Genomic DNA, 17988 nt, shown 5'->3' with positions numbered 1-17988 from the left:
CGGCCTCCTCCCTATAAACATCCGCAAATACAGAGCTCTGATGCTTCATAAAAAATACTTAAGGGAGATAACTGCTCCTTAATTTTTAAAAGGAGTTCTTTAAAGTTAAATTTAGACCAACTCAGAGTTCCATTAAGCAGAAAAAGTTGCCAGCCACCTGCATGCAGGTAGAGAAACAAACACCCTGGGGGAGCTGGCTGAACTCAGCCTTGGCCCTGAGCTGCCAGGAGCAGGTCCAGCGTCCCAGGGCCGGCGCCGGGGGTGAGGGGCGAATGCATTGAGGGCGGGACTCGGGTTTGAGCGCCACGTGCAGCCCTCTGCTGTGAAAAGGAAAGTCTTCCTAGGCACAGCTCTGCAAGGCGCAGCCTGCCCCTTCAGTCCCAAAATGAAGCTGGCGTTGGCGGGCTCCTGAGTGCACCGTTCCCCCCCCGCCCCGCCCCAACCCAGGATGGCCCTGGAGCTGCGTCCTGTGTTCGGCGCCGTCGTCTTCAGAACAGCACCATGCGCCTCGGTCGGCGGGCGGCGGTAGCGCCCCCTGTCAGAACCCCCTGGCTCCCACCCCGGCTCCCTCCGAGTCTGTCTGTCGTGCCTTCCTTCTCCGTACTCTCCCTCCTCCCCTTCCTCCCTCGTGTTCCTGTTGGGGTGCCGGGCACAGCCTCGGATTCCTCCCTCCCCGCAGCTCGAGTCAGTTTCCCCCGCGGCGGCAGCGGCGGCGGCGGCGGCAGCGGCGAGCGAGGCGGCCGCGGTGGCGCGGGGACCATCTCGGCTGCCACCGCGCTTGTCCAGCTTGGCTGCCCTTCGGCCCTTTCCTGCTGTGCCTCAGAGGCGCCGCTCCCCCACCCCTGCTCTCTTCACTCCCGAGCGGGCGGGGCGCTTTGCAGGATCCTGCCGCCTTTGCACCGCGTTCCCGGGCTAGCGCTCCACGGAGCAAGGTGCTCTCCGAGACTCCTGCCCCGCGGACCCTGACCACCAGGGGGTGCCCCAGGGACGTAGCTCCGCTGAGAGGAAAAGGCAAAGGGGACCATGCGGTGCCTGTCTCGCCGCCTGGTACTGCCGATCTTCGGGGTGCTCTGGATCACCGTGCTGCTGTTCTTCTGGGTAAACAAGAAGAAGTTGGAGGTGTCGACGGGACCTGAAGTGCAGACCCCCAAGGTATGGGGTTTGGCGGCGCGCCGGGCACGGGGCAGCGGTTTGCAGGAGGGCGCGCCGCTCGCGCGCTGGGTTTGCGGGCTCCCGGGAAGCTAGGTCCGGGGTCTGGGTGTTGTGAGCAGGTAACCGGCAGCCGGATGAGGCTACAGGGTGTTATTTCTGGATTAAAAAAAAGCTCGGGGTTATCTCCAGACCCGCAGTGTGTGTAAGTGGGATTGGGTGTGGGTAGGGGGCAAGCGTCGCGGGCAAAGCAGAGCTGTCAACTTGGGCAACGCGCCGGGGTCCCGGGGCGAAGGAGGCGCTGCAGACCAGTGGCCCAGAGGGTGGCAGTCTGTGGACTCCTCAAGAGAGTTGCCGGTGTTTGGGTTGAGTGGCGGGGCCGGCCAGTGCTGGCGCCCGGGAGAAGTCTGGCGGCTGCGCTGACCTCCTTCTTCCCCGTAGCTGTGGGCCCCACCACCCGAGGCAAGAGGCCGGGGGTGCGCCGCGAGCGGGTGCTTCTCCCGCGAATGCCCTGCAGCCTCCCAGGGCGGTTGCAGCCGGTGCTCATCTGGCCTGCTGCCACCCCTGCTTTGTAATTGTCCCTGAACCCTTAAGCTGCATTGGAAATTGAACGCCAGTAAAGAGTCTGTAAAACAAACTCCCTGGTATTGGTGGGGAGTTGGGGAAATGAGAATTCAAGTGGCTTTTCAAACTCCTCTTGCCCAGTTGGTTCATCTGAACAGAGCCAGAAGGTTCTCTCCACAGGCTCTCTTCTACCTCTCATTCAGAGCCCCCATTCCTCGGTCTCTTTCATTTCCGCGCACCTGGCCACGGGCCAGAGAAGGAGGCCTCCGGGTTTCCTGACCAGTGAGGCAAAATTTATGAACTGGGTCCAGAGCAGAGACAAGGAAAAGCCCTCGGAAGAACTTAAGGTCCAAAGCAGAAGGCTGAAAAGAGTGGGGAGTCCGTCCCCCCAGTAGGTACAGTACAGAGGACCGCGATTTTCCAGGTGACATAGTGGGCGTTTCTTTATAAGGAGTTGTGTGAGTTGGGTGGTACTATCCTTACTTCATAGATTAGGAGGCTGGCTCAGTCTTTGAATGCCTTGCCTGAGGTCACTTTTCTGACTTGAACTCAGACCTCAGATGTTGAGGACCTTTCTCCTGTACCCAGGTTCCTTTCAGATCCCCTTCTAAGTAAGCCTTCTGGCGATATGTTTTGGAATCTTGCCCGTTTTCAGTTGTGTTTCACAAGCATTTTTTTGTGTGTGTGGATGGGCCATGCGCCATCGCTATGGGCACAGAGATGCAGAACGTACACTCTGGGGTGGGATTAACTCATCAATGGGCAGACCATACAGCGCGCTGAGGGCCAGTAGGGTCTCCGTGCTCTTGGTGGTGTTGCAGGAGCCCGGGGACTTCCTGGAGGAGGACGTCACAGAACTGAGTTGAGAAGGACAAACAGTAGGGCAGGGAGGGCATTCCAGGTAGCGGTCAGCTGCACGGAGCAGGCTCAGAGGAATGACACAGCACCTTGTGTGAGTTCGGCACAACTGGGGCGTAAAGCAGGTGGCAGACGCCAGGGATGAGGCTGGGGAGGGAGGTATATATGGGTCATGTTGGGGAGCACCTTGCAGGTGCTAGGGGGGCCTTGGAGGAGCACTAAGCAGGGAATTGTCAAGGTCGGACTCACAACTTCAAACAGCCTTCAGAGCACAGGATCAATTTTCTTACTCACCTCAGACCTGCCCCTAGGTCTAGAGAGCATTTCTCCTTTTTCCTCGGGTGGTTCTGCTCCTGGTGGTGCTGCTAATGATGCCTGTGGGGACGTGAACTGTCTTTTGCATTGGAACTCATTGCCTGAAGTTCACTTATTCTTGGTTTCCACCAGGGAGGGATCTGGGACAAGGGATATTTCCTTCTTTGTGCACCTTGTCCTCCTTCCTTATCTGTCTGTTCTCATCCTGGCGTGCGCCAGACACACACTTACAGAACAGATGCCACTACGGTCCAGGCTCTGCGCCAGGGCTGGGGGCTGCCCTTTGTGAGGGGGGGGCCGGCTCTCACAGTTCCTGGTTGAGGCCGAATCGCAAACCAATGAGTGGACAAGTAGCATTGGGAGTGGTCAGCCGCCAAGTCTGACATTGTGCTGTGTCGTCACAGAAGCGGGGGATTCCAGTTTTGAGCACTTGCTCTTTGTCTTAACATTCTATTTTTTTCTCCCCCCCTTTTCTGTATCCTTTATAACTGCAAATTCCATACACTTTAACAATCTGGGTACTTTTATTAGGTGCCTTTCTGTTTTTGTTAGTGTATTTCTCCTTCCTGTTTTTCACGTGGGTGTCCGACTGCACATCTGCATAGCTGTGTGTGTGTGTGTGTTTGTGGGTGTGTTTGTGTCTGGAGGATGCTCTCGCCCTCTGTAGCTTAGTGTGTCTGTGTCTGAGAACAGAGGTGGAGAGACAGAGAGAGAACTCATCTTAGCCCCAGAGCAATTTTAGGCCCATGATGGATCTATACACGATAGGAAATTTGCTCATCTTGCCTGAGGAAGTGCAGCTGGTTCCCAAACCTGACTGCGTGTTGGAATCACCTGGAGAGCCGGTTTACCATACTCATTTTGGGGGTTGTGACCCTGTGCGTTTGGGAGAAGGTCCTAGAGTCAGTATCTTTGCAAGTGCTCCGTGTGAGTTGGAAGCAGCCTACTGATGGATTGCCACTGGGGAGCTTGATGAGGAATACCGAGTGTGTGGATTTTTCTACAATTCCGTTGGTCCTCTGTAAAGTGTGCCCGAGTGACTTCATTCTTCTTGAGTTGCTGGTGGACTGAGCTCGTGTGAGAGGGTGCACTCACGAGAAATAACCACAGCGAGGCTTCGGACGGTACTTTCCAAATTCACAAGCCCCATTTTATGTATATTCATTATCTCTTTTAATCTTCACAGCCACCACATAAAGCAGATAATACTTCCATGCAGATAAGGTTGACTAGTGAAGTTATACAAGTTGGCCCGTGATAACAAGGCTATTCTTAGGTGGCTGCATCAGGGACAAGGGTGGAACAGGATCATTCTGGGAACTGCGCACCCATGTGCCCCTTCCATGCCACTATGCTGCGTGGACCGCCCGGGTCCACACTTGTGGGTGGTGGGGTGGGGCTAGGGATATTTATAGAGTATACTCCCCAATTCGCTTTCCAGCGCCTTCCTGCCTCATCCCTGGATGCTGGCCTTTGGAGGGCTGCAGCAGGGGTCGCTGTGACTTGTGAGGGAACCACTTCAGAGGGAAATGCCGCTCAGCCCCAGGAGGAGGCCATCTGGGGCAGGGGAGGCTCCTGTGGCTGGTCGGAGTCCGCCCTGGTGGAGAAGGGCCAATGGGAGGTCATACCCGAAAGCTGCAGATGGTTGGGGCACCTTTGGTTTAGAAATCATTTGCCAGGGCAGGGATCGTTTCCTCAACGGTAGGAATTTGGACACATCCTGAGGTATTTGAAGATTGCAGGAAACAAACACAAAAAACCCTCCTATTTTTGAGTGAGTTCCGCCGTACCCTAGGTTTTCCTAGGAAATGCCTATGCATGGCCACGCAGAGAGCTCTTGCCTTGGACACGTCAAGGCCTCGGGAAACTTTTCCCCCTGCCTGGGCCTCTTCTCGCTGTGGCAGAGGGGTCCGCCTGTTTTCTGGGGCAGGGGCAGTGGGCTCCTGGCCCTTCAGAGTCTTTACAAAAGTTGGGAATGCCAGTTGGAGAGGAGAAGGCTGTTGTGAGGGCTCCGGGGCTGGGGACCTCCCGAAATTCAGGTTCCATGCAGCAAAGAGCCTCCCTGGGGGCTGCTGCAGGCTCCAGCCCCTGGTCTCCGTTCTCCACCTTGTCGGGGAACATCCACATTCACCCAGAGGTGGGGTCTCCGAAGGGGGCCTGGTAATAAAATAAAACCCACGCCTGGTCACACTCCGCAGGGGACGGGGAAGGCGTGCTGTACTACCGGTGGAAGAAAATTAATTGAGTTTTTTTTCCCCTTCGTTTCAAGAAGGGCTTGGTTCTATTAATAGCTCGAGTAAAGATTTTTTTTTTAAGTTTGACTTTTTAATGTTGATTCTGTTCTTTTACCAGGTCCCCTACCACCGAATCCAGCAAGCTCTAATTCCTAATTGGAAATTCTGTAACAAGTCTGATGTCTTAATTCAAACTGCGTTTTAGTGATAAATATGGTACCAAAAAATACCCCCCAAATGTTTCTATTTCTTCTCTCCCCTATCACGTGTTTGCCGTTTGGAGAATTCTACAATAAACGACAGAATTGGAAAAGATAGGAAACCAGCAAATTTGTCTTCTATTTCCTAGAACTACATTTAGTCCAGGGGTTAGGCTTTAATAAAAGCAACAAAATATGTATATTTTTTGAGGCCTGAGGGTACTTTCTGAGGGAAGTATTGGAACTGTAACGGCTTTGAACGGAGTGCCTCGGGCCCGGGTGAGTGTGTTTGTGCTGCCCTGGAAATACAACACACGCTCTGAGAAAAGAACTTGCCTTTCTGTAACATTTACATAGCGCCCATGCCTTCGGTAGATGATACCGTTATTTTTCCCAGTTAGTAGGTAATTTCTTCCATTAAAAAAATAATGACTTTTAGGGAGAGACCCTATTAATCTGCTAACGCTCCGTGCATGCCTATCAGACTCTATCCAGGGAATGTTGACTCTGGCGTGACCAGAAGTAGCTCATTAGCACAAGAATGTTTATCCTCTCATTGACGCCCACGCCTGAGCTCAACGGGGGCTGTGTTTTCCCCACAAGCAGGTTCCTGGAGCAGGTGGGGAAATGGCCCAGCAGTGGCTGCTGTGAGAGCCTGGGAAGGATGCAAGTAGGAGGTTGGAACCTCAGGTATTTGAGAAATAGCATGTCTTTGCTTTCTAGAGATCAAGAAGCTTTTTAAACAAACAAACAAACAAACACACAAATCTGAGTTTACCCCTACTCTCTTACAATCCCATCAAGCTGGGGGAATGTCTCCTGGGTCATTTGGGGCCGCTCTGGGTTGTGCCCATGTTCTAGCTCCCTTTCCCAGCCAGCACTCCCCCCCAGGTCTTGGCAGGAGGTCCTGTCCCAGGGACCCACAGATCTAATTTAAGGGACTCTCTTTAATTCAGTGTGTGGAGCTCTCTCCCTCCCTAAGTCCTTATTGCCCTAATTGGCCTGGTGCTTCTGGAGACAAAGACTAGGAACCCCTGCCTCCAGTGTTCCTGCAGGTACAGAATGATACCTGCTCAAATCCGAGAAGACAAACGGGCAAAACCAGGAAGGAAAGAGAAATTAATGTCTCTGTCACAAGCCTCCCCAGCCTGTTGAGGGACTGCCCTTTCTCAAGGTTGCTCATCTGTTTGTATCATTCGGAAGTGTTAATTTCCACTCATCAGAGGTCACCGATAAACTGAACAGGGTCAGAGTGGGGCTGCGTTGGCCGATGCCCTCGGCCCAGGATTTCCACCCACCCCGTTCACCGGCCATATCACTTGCGATGTCTGCCTGTGCCCTTCCCCACACCTGTCCCTTCACAAATTCCCCAGGCAGCCTTGTCCATGACCAGGCATCCATGAGCACATTCAGAAGGTAGGTGTTGCTCTGCCCTGGTGTAGTTTCTAATGCACACAGTTCTGTCTCGGTTCCAGAGCATCTCACAGTTCCCCGTGCTTTTACTTACTTATTTATTTTTTTTGGGGGGGGGGGCAGATTTGAATTAGAAAGCAGGAACAAAGTCCCAGTACCACTCTTGCAGGGGGGGGGGACTGTGAATCCTGCTGTGGCTTTTGCACATTCCACCCCAGAGACCAGCATTCTAGACCTGCCATCTGGTTGGGGAAGTGAGTCTGGCCCTGCCCGTGCCTTCTGAAGCTGGCTGCTGCCTCTTCCACTTGCCTGAGCTGGGCGGTCAGCCTTCCTCCTCGCGTGGACCTCAGAGTTCCACACTGTCCATGAGGGGCAAGGATAGAGAGCCTGACCCTCTCCCGGTCACCCACGTGGTGTCATAATCAAGCGAGCTTTCACCTTCTGGGTTTTCTTACACACGAGGCAGCCCGGGCGTCTCTTCTTGGCATTGGGAGTGCCAGGGACAGCCCAGCTCCCCTCCTCCAGCTCAGTGACCTCAACTGTGACCTGGGAGCTGTGTGAGACAGCACTGCCCGTCTCCCGCCTGCCCTGCCCAGCAGGCTGAGGCATTTCAGGTCGCCTGTGAATGACTCTGAAGTGAGACCTCGTGGCGATCCATAATTACACCACAGATACTCTGCGTCTATTACTTATCTTTTAATTATTTTACCAGAAATGCTAGATTAACCAAAAAATAAATCAGCCTCTGAGTTCTCAGATGTTGAGCTGATTAAAAAAGAAGCCCTTTGGGATACTTACAGGCGAGCACACACACACACACACACACACACATCCACACTCATGCACGCACGGGTACGCACACTGCTACCCTGGGGAATTCTTGCAGAAGCTCCTGAAATTTGCTGGCTCTGGTATTTTGGTGTTTCAGAATAAATGGCCCGGTGTGACCTTCTGGGGCAGCAGTCTGCACTTGGCAGCAGCTGCCGCCGTCATAGGACCTCATGAGCACTAGGAAGCGGGCAGGGAGAGAGAAAGAGATCTCCACGGTGTGAGAGACTATGTGCCGCCCAGGAGTCCTCTTTCCTCCTGTTTTCTTTCCACGTGCCCCTCCTTTCTTCATCACGTGCCTCCTCCTTATTCACATCCCCCGCCAAGCTAGTGGGGTTTAGAGCAGAGCTCCCCAGAGCACTTGGCCAGGAGCTCTAGGGAGAAGTCTGGAGGGACAGGAGCCCAGAGCGTCCCTGTCCCAGAGCAGACTCCAACCAAGGGCAGGAGCAGCCTGCCTAGCTGCTGCTCTGGACACAAGGGCACTTCTTTCTGCAGGAGGAAGGCAGCCACCCCCAGCCATTCTGCTCCGATGCCCGGAGACCAGCAGGAGCCCGTATCGGAGGAATTAAGGAGTCATTTGACCCACTGCCTCCTGGGAGATGCTGATGTTCGAGCACAAAGGCTCTTCTGCATACCATTTCCGGGAGATGAGATTAGGCACTTAAAAAAAATAATTAAATTCTCCCTGTGTCACTTGTCTTCTTAACCGTAAGCGTAAGCACTACAGAGATCTTTCAAGGAAATGCAGGGCAGAGAGACACACTCCCGTGTCCCTGCCTCGGATTTGAGTACCAAGAGGAAGAAAACTCCCCCAGCTGTCTCCTTTCCAATGATCCTGTTGTTTAAGCCCAATGTGCATCTCATTCCAGTTCAGGAGAGAGGGGGAAACACCCATCAGACTGGAATGACCACCCCATCCTGACCAGCTCTCTCCAGAGAGGTGCTGTCCCTTTTCTCGGTCCTCACGAAGGCTTAGAAATTAGGATTTTCTTCCCTAGGGTCCAGGCTGGAGATTTATGTACCTTCTCTTGTTCCTTTGAGAACATTCTAATCATTCATCTCCTCCCCCCAGCCACAGAGGCTGGCCTAATCAATATTTATGCGCCCATCACTCGCAGCTGCAACATGCAGGGATAATGGACGCCCAATTCCTTGGTGGCCATTGAAAAATTAGCTGGCGCCTGTATTTCAGCCTCATTGTTTCCTAGGATCTGGGGAGCCCAGACCACGTGGATTAATTAAGCCACCCAGATAATTGCCTGTTAATAGATGGCCAACTGGTGGCTGCCAGCTGGGTGCTGAGTGGACTCCGGTCTTGCTGTTGGGCTGTGGTCCTCTGCAGGAGAGGGACGGGCGAGGAGACTTGACTGATGACAGGTGAATCAGGTTGGGAAGGTGAGAGGTAGCTTCTTTTCTCCACCACTTCATGTGATGTTTTTTTACAGTTCGCAAAGTGTTTTTCTTCACAAATACCTCATCTGAGCCTTCCTGCCACCCTGTGAGGCAGGTGTTATCACTATTCTCATTTTCTGAAGTGCGATGAGTCTGAGGTGACACAGGGAGGAGACTGGCAGGCTGGCCTAACGGGTGGGTGGCTTGGACTCGCTCATTGGGCTGTTTGCATTAGGCCAGGCTCAGCTTTCCTGCTCCAGGGAAAGCAAACCTATTTTATCTAGGTCTGTACTACATGCAAACTTTCATGTGGACAGAAAGTGAGCAAGCAGTCTTGCTGAGAAATGGCTCCTGGCCCCCCGACGAAACACCAGAATTGCCTTTCTGCCCAGTAAGGGGAACTGGGGAGTGAATTAAGGGAAATATAGAGCCTGTCTCTGGAGGGCCACTGGGGGTCCAGGAAGACCTTAGATTTTCCTCCAGGATAGGCCAAGTTTAACCATCCCCTGCAGGCCTTAGAGAGATGTCCCACGGGTCACTGCCTTGGGCTGTAGGAAGATGCTGGGCAGGAAGATGCTGTAGGAAGTGGCAGACTTGGGGTCTCGGGGGGCAAGGGAGAGAGGCTCTCCCATCCGCTCAGTCCTGTGGTGGGCACTGACTCTGCCCTCGAGTGGTGAGCCTGCGCTGGGCAGCCACGCAGTCCCGCCTGGCCGGTGGGCGGGGGGGGGGGGGGGCGGTTGACAGCAGGAAATGAGGCTGCTCAACTCTTAAGTGAACAGGATTGTGCAATTAACGCAGAAACTGTTGATTGGAATCCCTTTCATGATGAATGTGGTCCTTACAGAATCAGAAGCAATTTCTCTCCAAGAAGAAAAATGTCATTGAAGGAACTTAATGCAGCCTGTTTGAAATGCAAGGCAGGTGTGTGTGTGGGGGGGTGGGTTGGGGGAATGACTCTAGGGAGTTAATTACCTTTAGACCTAGACACTCAGCAGCATCACTTGAGAGTCTCCTTCCTGCTCAACGGCAGAGGGCGCTCTGCCTGAGTCTTGCTGTTGAGCCTTGAATGTCCACTGGGGACCGCTCAGTTCAGTCCTTTCCATGTCAGGGTGTCCACCCTGCCGCAGCCCAGAATGTCTACGAATGCGGCCCAATGCAAAATCGTAAGTTTACTTAAAACATTATGAGGTTCTTTTGTGATTACGTGTCACAATGCATTTCATGCGTGGCCCAAGACAACTCTCCTTCCGGTGTGGTGCAGAGATGCCAAAAGGCTGGCCACCCCCGGTAGATGAACTGCTGGTTCTGCCCAGTGCAGGGCACAGACGCTTCCTGGCTGCTGTGGTGGCTGGGCGTGACTTAAAAGCTGACGCTCGTGTATGTACTTAACCTTATGAAAGTGTGAAGTCAGGAGGCTGCTTATGTCTTCACGGCATTTTGTCTGCAATTCAGATAAAACTACCGAAGGGCTCACGTTCCCTGACCTGAATGGCAGAGTCGGTCTCTCCTGCAAGACCCGCAGCGGAAGTGTGACTTTTTCACTCTTGTCCACTTCTACCGATAACGGCAACGTTAAAGGGGACTGCATTTTTAGAGTGTGCTTGGAGTAGGAACGGAAGAAGTATAAACCTAGACAACCCTGGTATTTTACCTCTCTGCTTGGAGGCCCTGATGGTTTTCTAATCACTTGCTCCATTTGGGCTCAGATCAGCTCCCCACAGTCCTCCCTGTTTATTGTTACGTGAGATTAGGGTTTTAGCTGTTCTCTTAAGACCGAGCCTATCTTTTTGGAAAACTTCCTCGTGATGTCTACTAAAGCTGAACATATGTAAATGACATTGCAATGCACTCCCAGCCCCAACCCAGGAGAGATGCACACACCGTGCACTGGAATTGGAGTCGGCAAACTTTTCCTGTGAAGGGTTTTTAGGTTTGGCAGCTTCTGTGGCAAGTAGTCAGCACTGCTGCTGGAGAGAGGAAGACGACCTGGGAAGGAATGAGGGGATGTGTTCCAATAAAGCTTTATTTATGCACACTCAAATGTGAATTTCATATATTTTTCATGTCTCGTGAAATATTATTCTTCTTCTGGTATTATTTTCAAATATTTATAAATGTAAAATCCATTCTTAGTTTGCAGGCTGTGCTAGAGCAAGCGGCATGCCAGATTCAGCCCAAGGGCCATGGGGTTCCCTTTATCCGCGAGAACAAGGAGAACTAAGCTGTGGTGTTGGGGGTCAGTTCACGGTGACCCCTGGTAGGGGTGAGAGACCGGAAGGGAGCAGCGGGTGCTTTGGTGGGGAAGCTGGCACTGTTCAGTTTCTTAATCTGGGTGCTGGTGATGTAGCCCCTGCGTGAACATTCATTCAGGACATGCTCTTTTCTGTTTGTACACCGCATTCCGCTCTAATGAAAAGTTCAGAAAGAAAACATCCGAACTGTGTGTGGCTTCTGACTCCGGGTTTAAGCACCCCATTTGGGGTTAAAGTGTAGCAGTTTTCATTCTTTTTATAGCCACTGCTTTCTGTTTCCTAATAAGAGAGTCTTTGAAGAAAGGTCTGATATGTCTTTCCAATTTCCCAGATCTTATTTCCTTTTATAGACCGGGAGACACTTAACAACCAGTGTGGTACAGGCACCAGCCAACCCAAGTAGGAGTATGGTGATGAGTGTTAACCCTTTAGTCGCCGGATCACAGGAAGATGGGGGAGGCTGGGGAGAGAGCAGGGGCAGAGGGAGGGCCCTCAGGACCACGGGAACCATGAGCAGGACTTCAGCTGGTATGGCTGCCCCCAGAGTGAATCGGCACAGAAATCTCCCGATGCTGATCGGTAAGAGGCGGAGGCTTAATTGAAGAGCATGGAATTATATGGCACAAGTGCTTGGCTTGTAGAAAACCAGCTTCTATTTTTTATTTTTTTTGCATTTTGTTGGGGGGGGGGAAGCAGAGAACTAACCGTCAGAACCCCTGATCGGTGTCAGGTGCCTCCTATGTATTTCAGTCACCTATTCTGCACAGCAACCCTGGGCAGGGGGCCTTCCTCACTTTGTTTTTCAGGTGAGGAACAGGGAGGCTCGAGGAAGGGACGTGACTTTCCCAAGGTCGTGCTGCTCAGACGAGGCTGAGCTGGCTTCCCAGCCCGATCTGTCCTGCTCCAAAGCCCCCTTCCTCCCACGTCACCATACTCACCCTGCGCTTCCTTCCCTCTCCTCACAGTCGCACAGAGCCTGGTCTCTTGGAAGCGATGGCCTCAATATATTTTCCCCTGAGCAGCCAGCCTTTACAGGCCGCCTGTGTTCTGCTCCCCAGAATTGCACACACTTGTTTAGACGAGAGCTGTTGAATGAAACGGTTTTATATCGGCAGCTATCTCTTCTAGGGCAAGTCCTTTCTAAAACTACAGTCAGAGAGAAAACTTTACAGCATTTTCAAAGAGAAATATATTGGGCTTTCAGCACCATTTGACATCTCTTAGGAATACTTCTCTCCTGCAGGCGACCAGGAATGTCTCTGGCCCCTGGGTTAAATTTTAAAGAAGCCTCCATGAGTTCACATTCTGAGGAGTGTTAAGGTGCTTTGGGCACGCCTCAAGACTGACTCAAGAGGGGACAACGAGGAATTGATCCACAGATACGGAAAGTGCAAAGGCTGTAGCATGGTAAACACTCCCCACATCACCATTCGGAGAGGAATAGTCTTGTATCTATTATAGCATAATAGCACCAATTATTTGGTTGTTTGTGCTGAGGAGTTGAAAGCTATCATGTGCCGGGGAAAATACTCAGCATGGAGCAGTAATTATGGATCAGCTGATGATAACGGATGCATTGGATTGACTGCTAATTAGATTATTAGCAACAAAAACAAATACCTGCTATTAACCATAAATAAACTGCCTTTATGATATTTTCTACTTTTTAATGCATATTTTTTTGGGTAATGTGCAATTTGCTGTTTTCTTTTTCTGTGCCAAGACCTCCCAGGCTCCCCAGTCATATTAAGCGTATTTGTTTATTGAGCTGTAATCAAGTCGTTCTCTTGTTTCCTTCCAGTCTCACAGGGGGCTGAGAGAGCTGACATGTCCTGAGTGCCACACATCAGGCTCCCTGTGATGTGCGCTGGGTCTTCTCAGGCTTCTCAGGGAAGGAGTCGGGGCTATTCCAGCACCGGATCCAGGTCTTCCCAAGGGCACAGGGTCTTTGTTAAGGGTAAGGAATGGTAGGGTTTCCTGGATCGAGAGTTCATTGTCGAAGACATGACCTGGTTGCTCTTTTGTGGCACTTTGAGGTTACATCCTTTTTGTTCTGGATTCAAGGAGAAGGGGATGGGCATTTGGGGCCGCAGGTGACTGTACCTCCATTTCCTCCCCTCCAAATCGGCCATCTTCCTACAAGCAGGTTGACTGTGTCCCCAGCAGTGTGGGAGTCCTGCTGTCTTCCTGCCCAGGTGGCTATGAGTCCTGTGAGTAGGACCAGCTGGAAGAGCACTTGGGAACTCCCTGGGTTATCTGGGGAGAGAGAAGCCAGCATCATGCAGGGGCACCTCTGGCCATGACCTTGATAATTGATGTCAGTCACTGTCAGGAGTCCTGAGGAGCTTGAGTTGGAACTGTTTGTGGCCACCATTATATGCCAGGAGTGTATGTGGGGAGTGGAGGTTTCCATGGGGAGAGGGGCATGTGACTGCCTTTTGAGAGAAATGGGAGGCACTCCATGGGTGTTAAGTCATTCATTCTTTACCACCACCTCGTGAGGTAGGCGGGCTGAGAGTTAGCTGGTGCTTCCCAGTGTTTAAGGCCAGCGCCTTTCTGATTAGACCGTGCCTGAGCCATGCGGGCTGTCAAAATGTTGTCTGATGAATATTATCTCTGGATGACATGTTAATGATCCACATTTTACCAATGGGGAACTTGAGGCTCATAAGCATCCAATAATTTGCCCAAGTCTGTTGAGCTAACTAGTGGCAGAAGTAAGACAGGCCTGTGTGATGCTGGTGCCCATGCCGGAGCCACTGGGTCACTGCCAAGTGAGAAAGACGGTAAGCTCCTTGAAGGAGTTTCTCCCGTTGCGTGTCTACCCAGTGGGCAAATTCCCCCGCACAGGGCCATTGGGTCAAGCTCATCAGTTCATCCAGCACGCTGATGTGGCCATGCAGTGTGGGAAGCTCTGTGTGGGAGGCCTGGGCTCTGTTCTCTTTGCCCAGGGTGGATTCTGGGAGTGCGGGAGTGAGAGGCAGTGCTGGCCCCTGGCCACTTCTGCCTCTAGAACTCTGTCTTCCTCTTGGATGTGAAGACGTGTTGCTTTTCTCCCGAGAAAGATGTAACTGTGCCACCAGGATGTCTGTGTAATGGTGAAAGGGACTTCGAGATGGACTGAAGTCTTTTCTCTTTTGAGTCACGGTGGAAAGTGAGGCCGAGGGGATGGAAAGAATCTTTACTCGGGCTCATGGGATAAAAGTTGGAGACAATTGCTTCTGAATTTCCTAGGAGTCGTTCTGCAAGGTTGAGTTTCTTCCCCTGATCATGCCACTCTTCTGTTAGCTCAGAACACAGTGGTTGAAGTTTAATCTTCTCCTGAAAGCTGTTTCACTATAACAGGGCCCTGTTATTCCACAGGGCCTTTTATTAGAAGAGGAAGGATTTCGGGCGGTCTTTTAAAGTCAGTGATTTTTGAAGAAGTATATTTGCTGGAATCCACTCGTCCCCAAAGTGCCTGCCGTTTGAAAAGCATAGCGCTAGTGGAAGAATAACAGGAAAGGAGAACCAGCTTCGGGGTAGAAAATAGGCTGACGGAACAACCGACTTACATTTAATTAGTGTGGGCGGGAGCTGGGGGAGGCCGTTGCAGGTTCTGTACTGTTTGGGGCATCCTAGGTCAGGGCTGGCCCAGGGCAAATCCAGACGCCCTTCCTCCTGGGGTTCATATATGGCTGGTGAGCTAAGAATAATTTTTCATAGTTTTACTGCAGATTACATGAGATTCAAATTTCAGTGTCCACGGGTGATAAGGGAACGCAGTCCCGCCCATTCCTTTAGGTGCTGCCTGTGTCTGCTGTCTCACCACTGTGAGTTGGACCAGTGGAGACGGCTAGCTGGCCTACACAGCCAGAACCTGAGCTGGCCCTTTATACAAAAAGTGTGCTAATTCCTGCCCTAGACCTTTGCTCCTCAAAGCGTGCCCTCCCTTTCCACCCCCTAGGCCCCATATCCTGGTGCTGGCTTCCTTCCCCAAGGAAACTGTCCATTCCAGGACTTTCCCTCTTCCTCTTTGCTCACTTCTATGGCTGTTCTTACTCATCCTAATCTCTAGGCAACAGGCACTAAATTAAAAAGCATCTTGAGAAGCCCCTCCCCCCATTGGCCCACCAGTCCTAGCTCCTCCCTCTCTCTCCCCAACTGTCCCTAAATAAACCCCATGTCCATGGGGAAAAAAAAATTTTTTTTTAACAGGCAGTACCTGTCTATTTTGTCAGGGGCACTGACCCCTCTTCCCTTAGATTGTCAAATTAAAAAATGACAATAGCCAACACAACAATAGCCGTCCAGTGTGAATGAGTCAAAATTATACCTATTTTGGGGGGTCAGGTCAGCAGCAGAGATAATACATTTTTTGGTGTGGCACAGAGTTTCCGTAATTGCTTTATGTGTGTCAGGAGATGAAAAAGGTTGAAAATCGCTGTTCCGCCGTGTGGATGTGACATCTTGTTTAATCATTTCCTTCTGATGGGTATCCGACTTGTCTCTTATCTCTTGTCACTGCACACAGCGCTGCACTAAATATCTGTGTGCACGGATTTTTACATGTTGGTGCCTGTACGTCTGTAGAATGGATGTTGAGGAGTGGGAATTCTGGGTCAAAGGGCTTTCCTCACTCACAGACACATGTGAGGGCTGCTTTTCAAACAGGGTGGTACTGCCCGTTTCTATTAGCGAAGTATGAGAGTACTCTTTTCCTCCCGGCATCCCCTCGAGCGTAAAGTGGTCATTTTCATTTTCCCTAGTAAAGGGCATAAAATGGAACCCTATTGTAATTTTATATTCCTCTGACTACCAGAGTGGTCCTCCTGTGTTTATTGCCTTAAAGGAACTGCTCTTCTGTGAAGCGTCTATTCTCAGCCTCCGCCCGTTTTTCCACGGGGCTGTTTATCTCTTTGTTGTCAATTTTATAACATACAGAGCTCTTTAGTGGTCATAACTATTGCAGATATATCCCCCTAATCAGTTGTTATGCTGTTGACTTCATGCTATATATTGCCATGTAATTTTTTTGCTTATTTTTATATAGTTAAATGTGTCTGTTAAGAAATAGCTAACGAGCACTCTGTCTTATTAAAAATATCATCCTAACTGCTAGAGTGTGTATAAGGCATCCTAAATTTCCTCTTCTTTATGACCTTAAAAACACTTTTAAACCTTAACTCCATCTGGGTTTTATTTTCATATCTAGTGTGAGGTAGGGATTTAACTCCATTTCATTCCAAACAGATATCTATTTGTGTCAAAGCCTTTAATTAAATAAACCATCTTTCCCTCCATTAGCTGAAATACCATCTTTGTCATGTATTTATTTTCCATAAACATCGGGTTTTCGTTCTGGAAGCTCCATTTAATTCTGTTGACCTATTTACCTCTCACTATGCCAATATCATATGTTTTAGGAGAATTTTCTTATTAAATCTAGTAGTTCTTAATGAGTCCATTGGTTTTATTCAGTACAAAGTTATATCATGATCAAAATGAGTTAAATTTATCTCATTTTTTTGAGTACTTATCTTGATTATTTCATTATCTTGTTTGTCACATTCATAAGAACATTCCAAACAAATTGCAATGGCCATATAGGGCTGTTTCTTGATTTTGATGCAGTGGCTGTAGTGTTTCACTATTTACTGTTCGCTTTTATGAAATCTTCTTTAATATTTCTGTAGATTTCTTTTCCTGTATTACTTCAAATTTTTATTAGAAACTATGTTGGATTTTTATCATACTTTGATTGAATCATAGATATAGCTTTTCTCTTGTATTGATACAGTGAATTATTTTGATTTCCATACTTTGAACCAACCTTGTATTCCCGAGATAAGCCCTATTCAGTTATATTTTATTTTTATTTATGCTTCTGTATTTTATCTGTTGTAATTTATTTGGAATTTTAACATCTATATTCATGAATTAGGCTGATTTATAGTTATTTGGTACTCATTAGAGTTTAGATTTAATCATATACTGCTACCGTAATTAGGGAAAATGAATGAATTAGGGAGGTGTTTTTTTTTTTTGAACACGTGGGAAGACTTTGAATAACTCCGGCACTTCTGTTCTTTGGTGGCCACGTACAGCTGCGCCCTGGGAACACCGACCCCGTTGGCTTCTCCGGTGGTGGGGGCCTGTGGCTGTCTTAAATCCCCGTTTTTATTGTTCAGTCCAATCTGATACTGTTTGTATTCTAATAGCACTATTCAGCACATCATGATCAGTAAAATAATTGAGATATTGAATATTCACTATTTATGTTCCTTTATCTTTTTATTCCCCTCAGTATGGCCAATTACTATGTGAACTCCTTGTTTAAAAAAAAAGTTGGATCTCTTACTATAATATCAACACCGTTACCTTCCTTTTCAGGACGTTTAAATACCTATGTCTATAAAAACAAGACATCAACGAGTTTTAAAAACCTGCCAAGGTGTTAACTCATCTACCCATTATTGACTGGATAAACCGAGCCTTTCAGCACTTGACTTCCTTCCTCCTTCTCACACTGAAAGCGGGCAGATGTTTAGAAGACCTATACTCCCTCTGCCTTCCACCACTCCTAATTTCTGTGTTTTGCTAAGATAATTTAACACTTCTAGAACCTTTTGTCAGGTTTTTCTTTGCTGGATGCTTCTTCTTTGAAGCATTCTTGCTTGTCACTTCCATGTTTCCAGAATGTTCACACACTCTATTAGAGCCATCCGCGCAAACCGTGAGGTTCATCCCGCACCACAGCATTCTGTTCATCTCTCCCATGTCAGGCTTTCTTTCTGTTGGAAT

General features: G+C 49.8%; 1 protein-coding gene across 1 annotated transcript in view; it reads left to right on the top strand.

Moving 5' to 3' along the window:
• The first annotated feature begins 476 nt into the window (after positions 1–476).
• Positions 477–17988, top strand: part of GALNT14 (polypeptide N-acetylgalactosaminyltransferase 14) — a 190621-nt gene continuing 173109 nt past the window's right edge. The window contains exon 1 of the mRNA XM_028516309.2: positions 477–1152. Coding sequence (XP_028372110.1) covers positions 1024–1152 — 129 coding nt within the window. The 5' untranslated portion in view covers positions 477–1023. The remainder of the gene's footprint in view (positions 1153–17988) is intronic.

Source organism: Phyllostomus discolor, chromosome 6 (genome assembly GCF_004126475.2).
Source record: "Phyllostomus discolor isolate MPI-MPIP mPhyDis1 chromosome 6, mPhyDis1.pri.v3, whole genome shotgun sequence".
NCBI lineage: Eukaryota > Metazoa > Chordata > Mammalia > Chiroptera > Phyllostomidae > Phyllostomus > Phyllostomus discolor.
The sequence above is the reverse complement of the archived record's forward strand: the minus strand, read 5'-3'. Positions and strand labels throughout refer to the sequence as shown.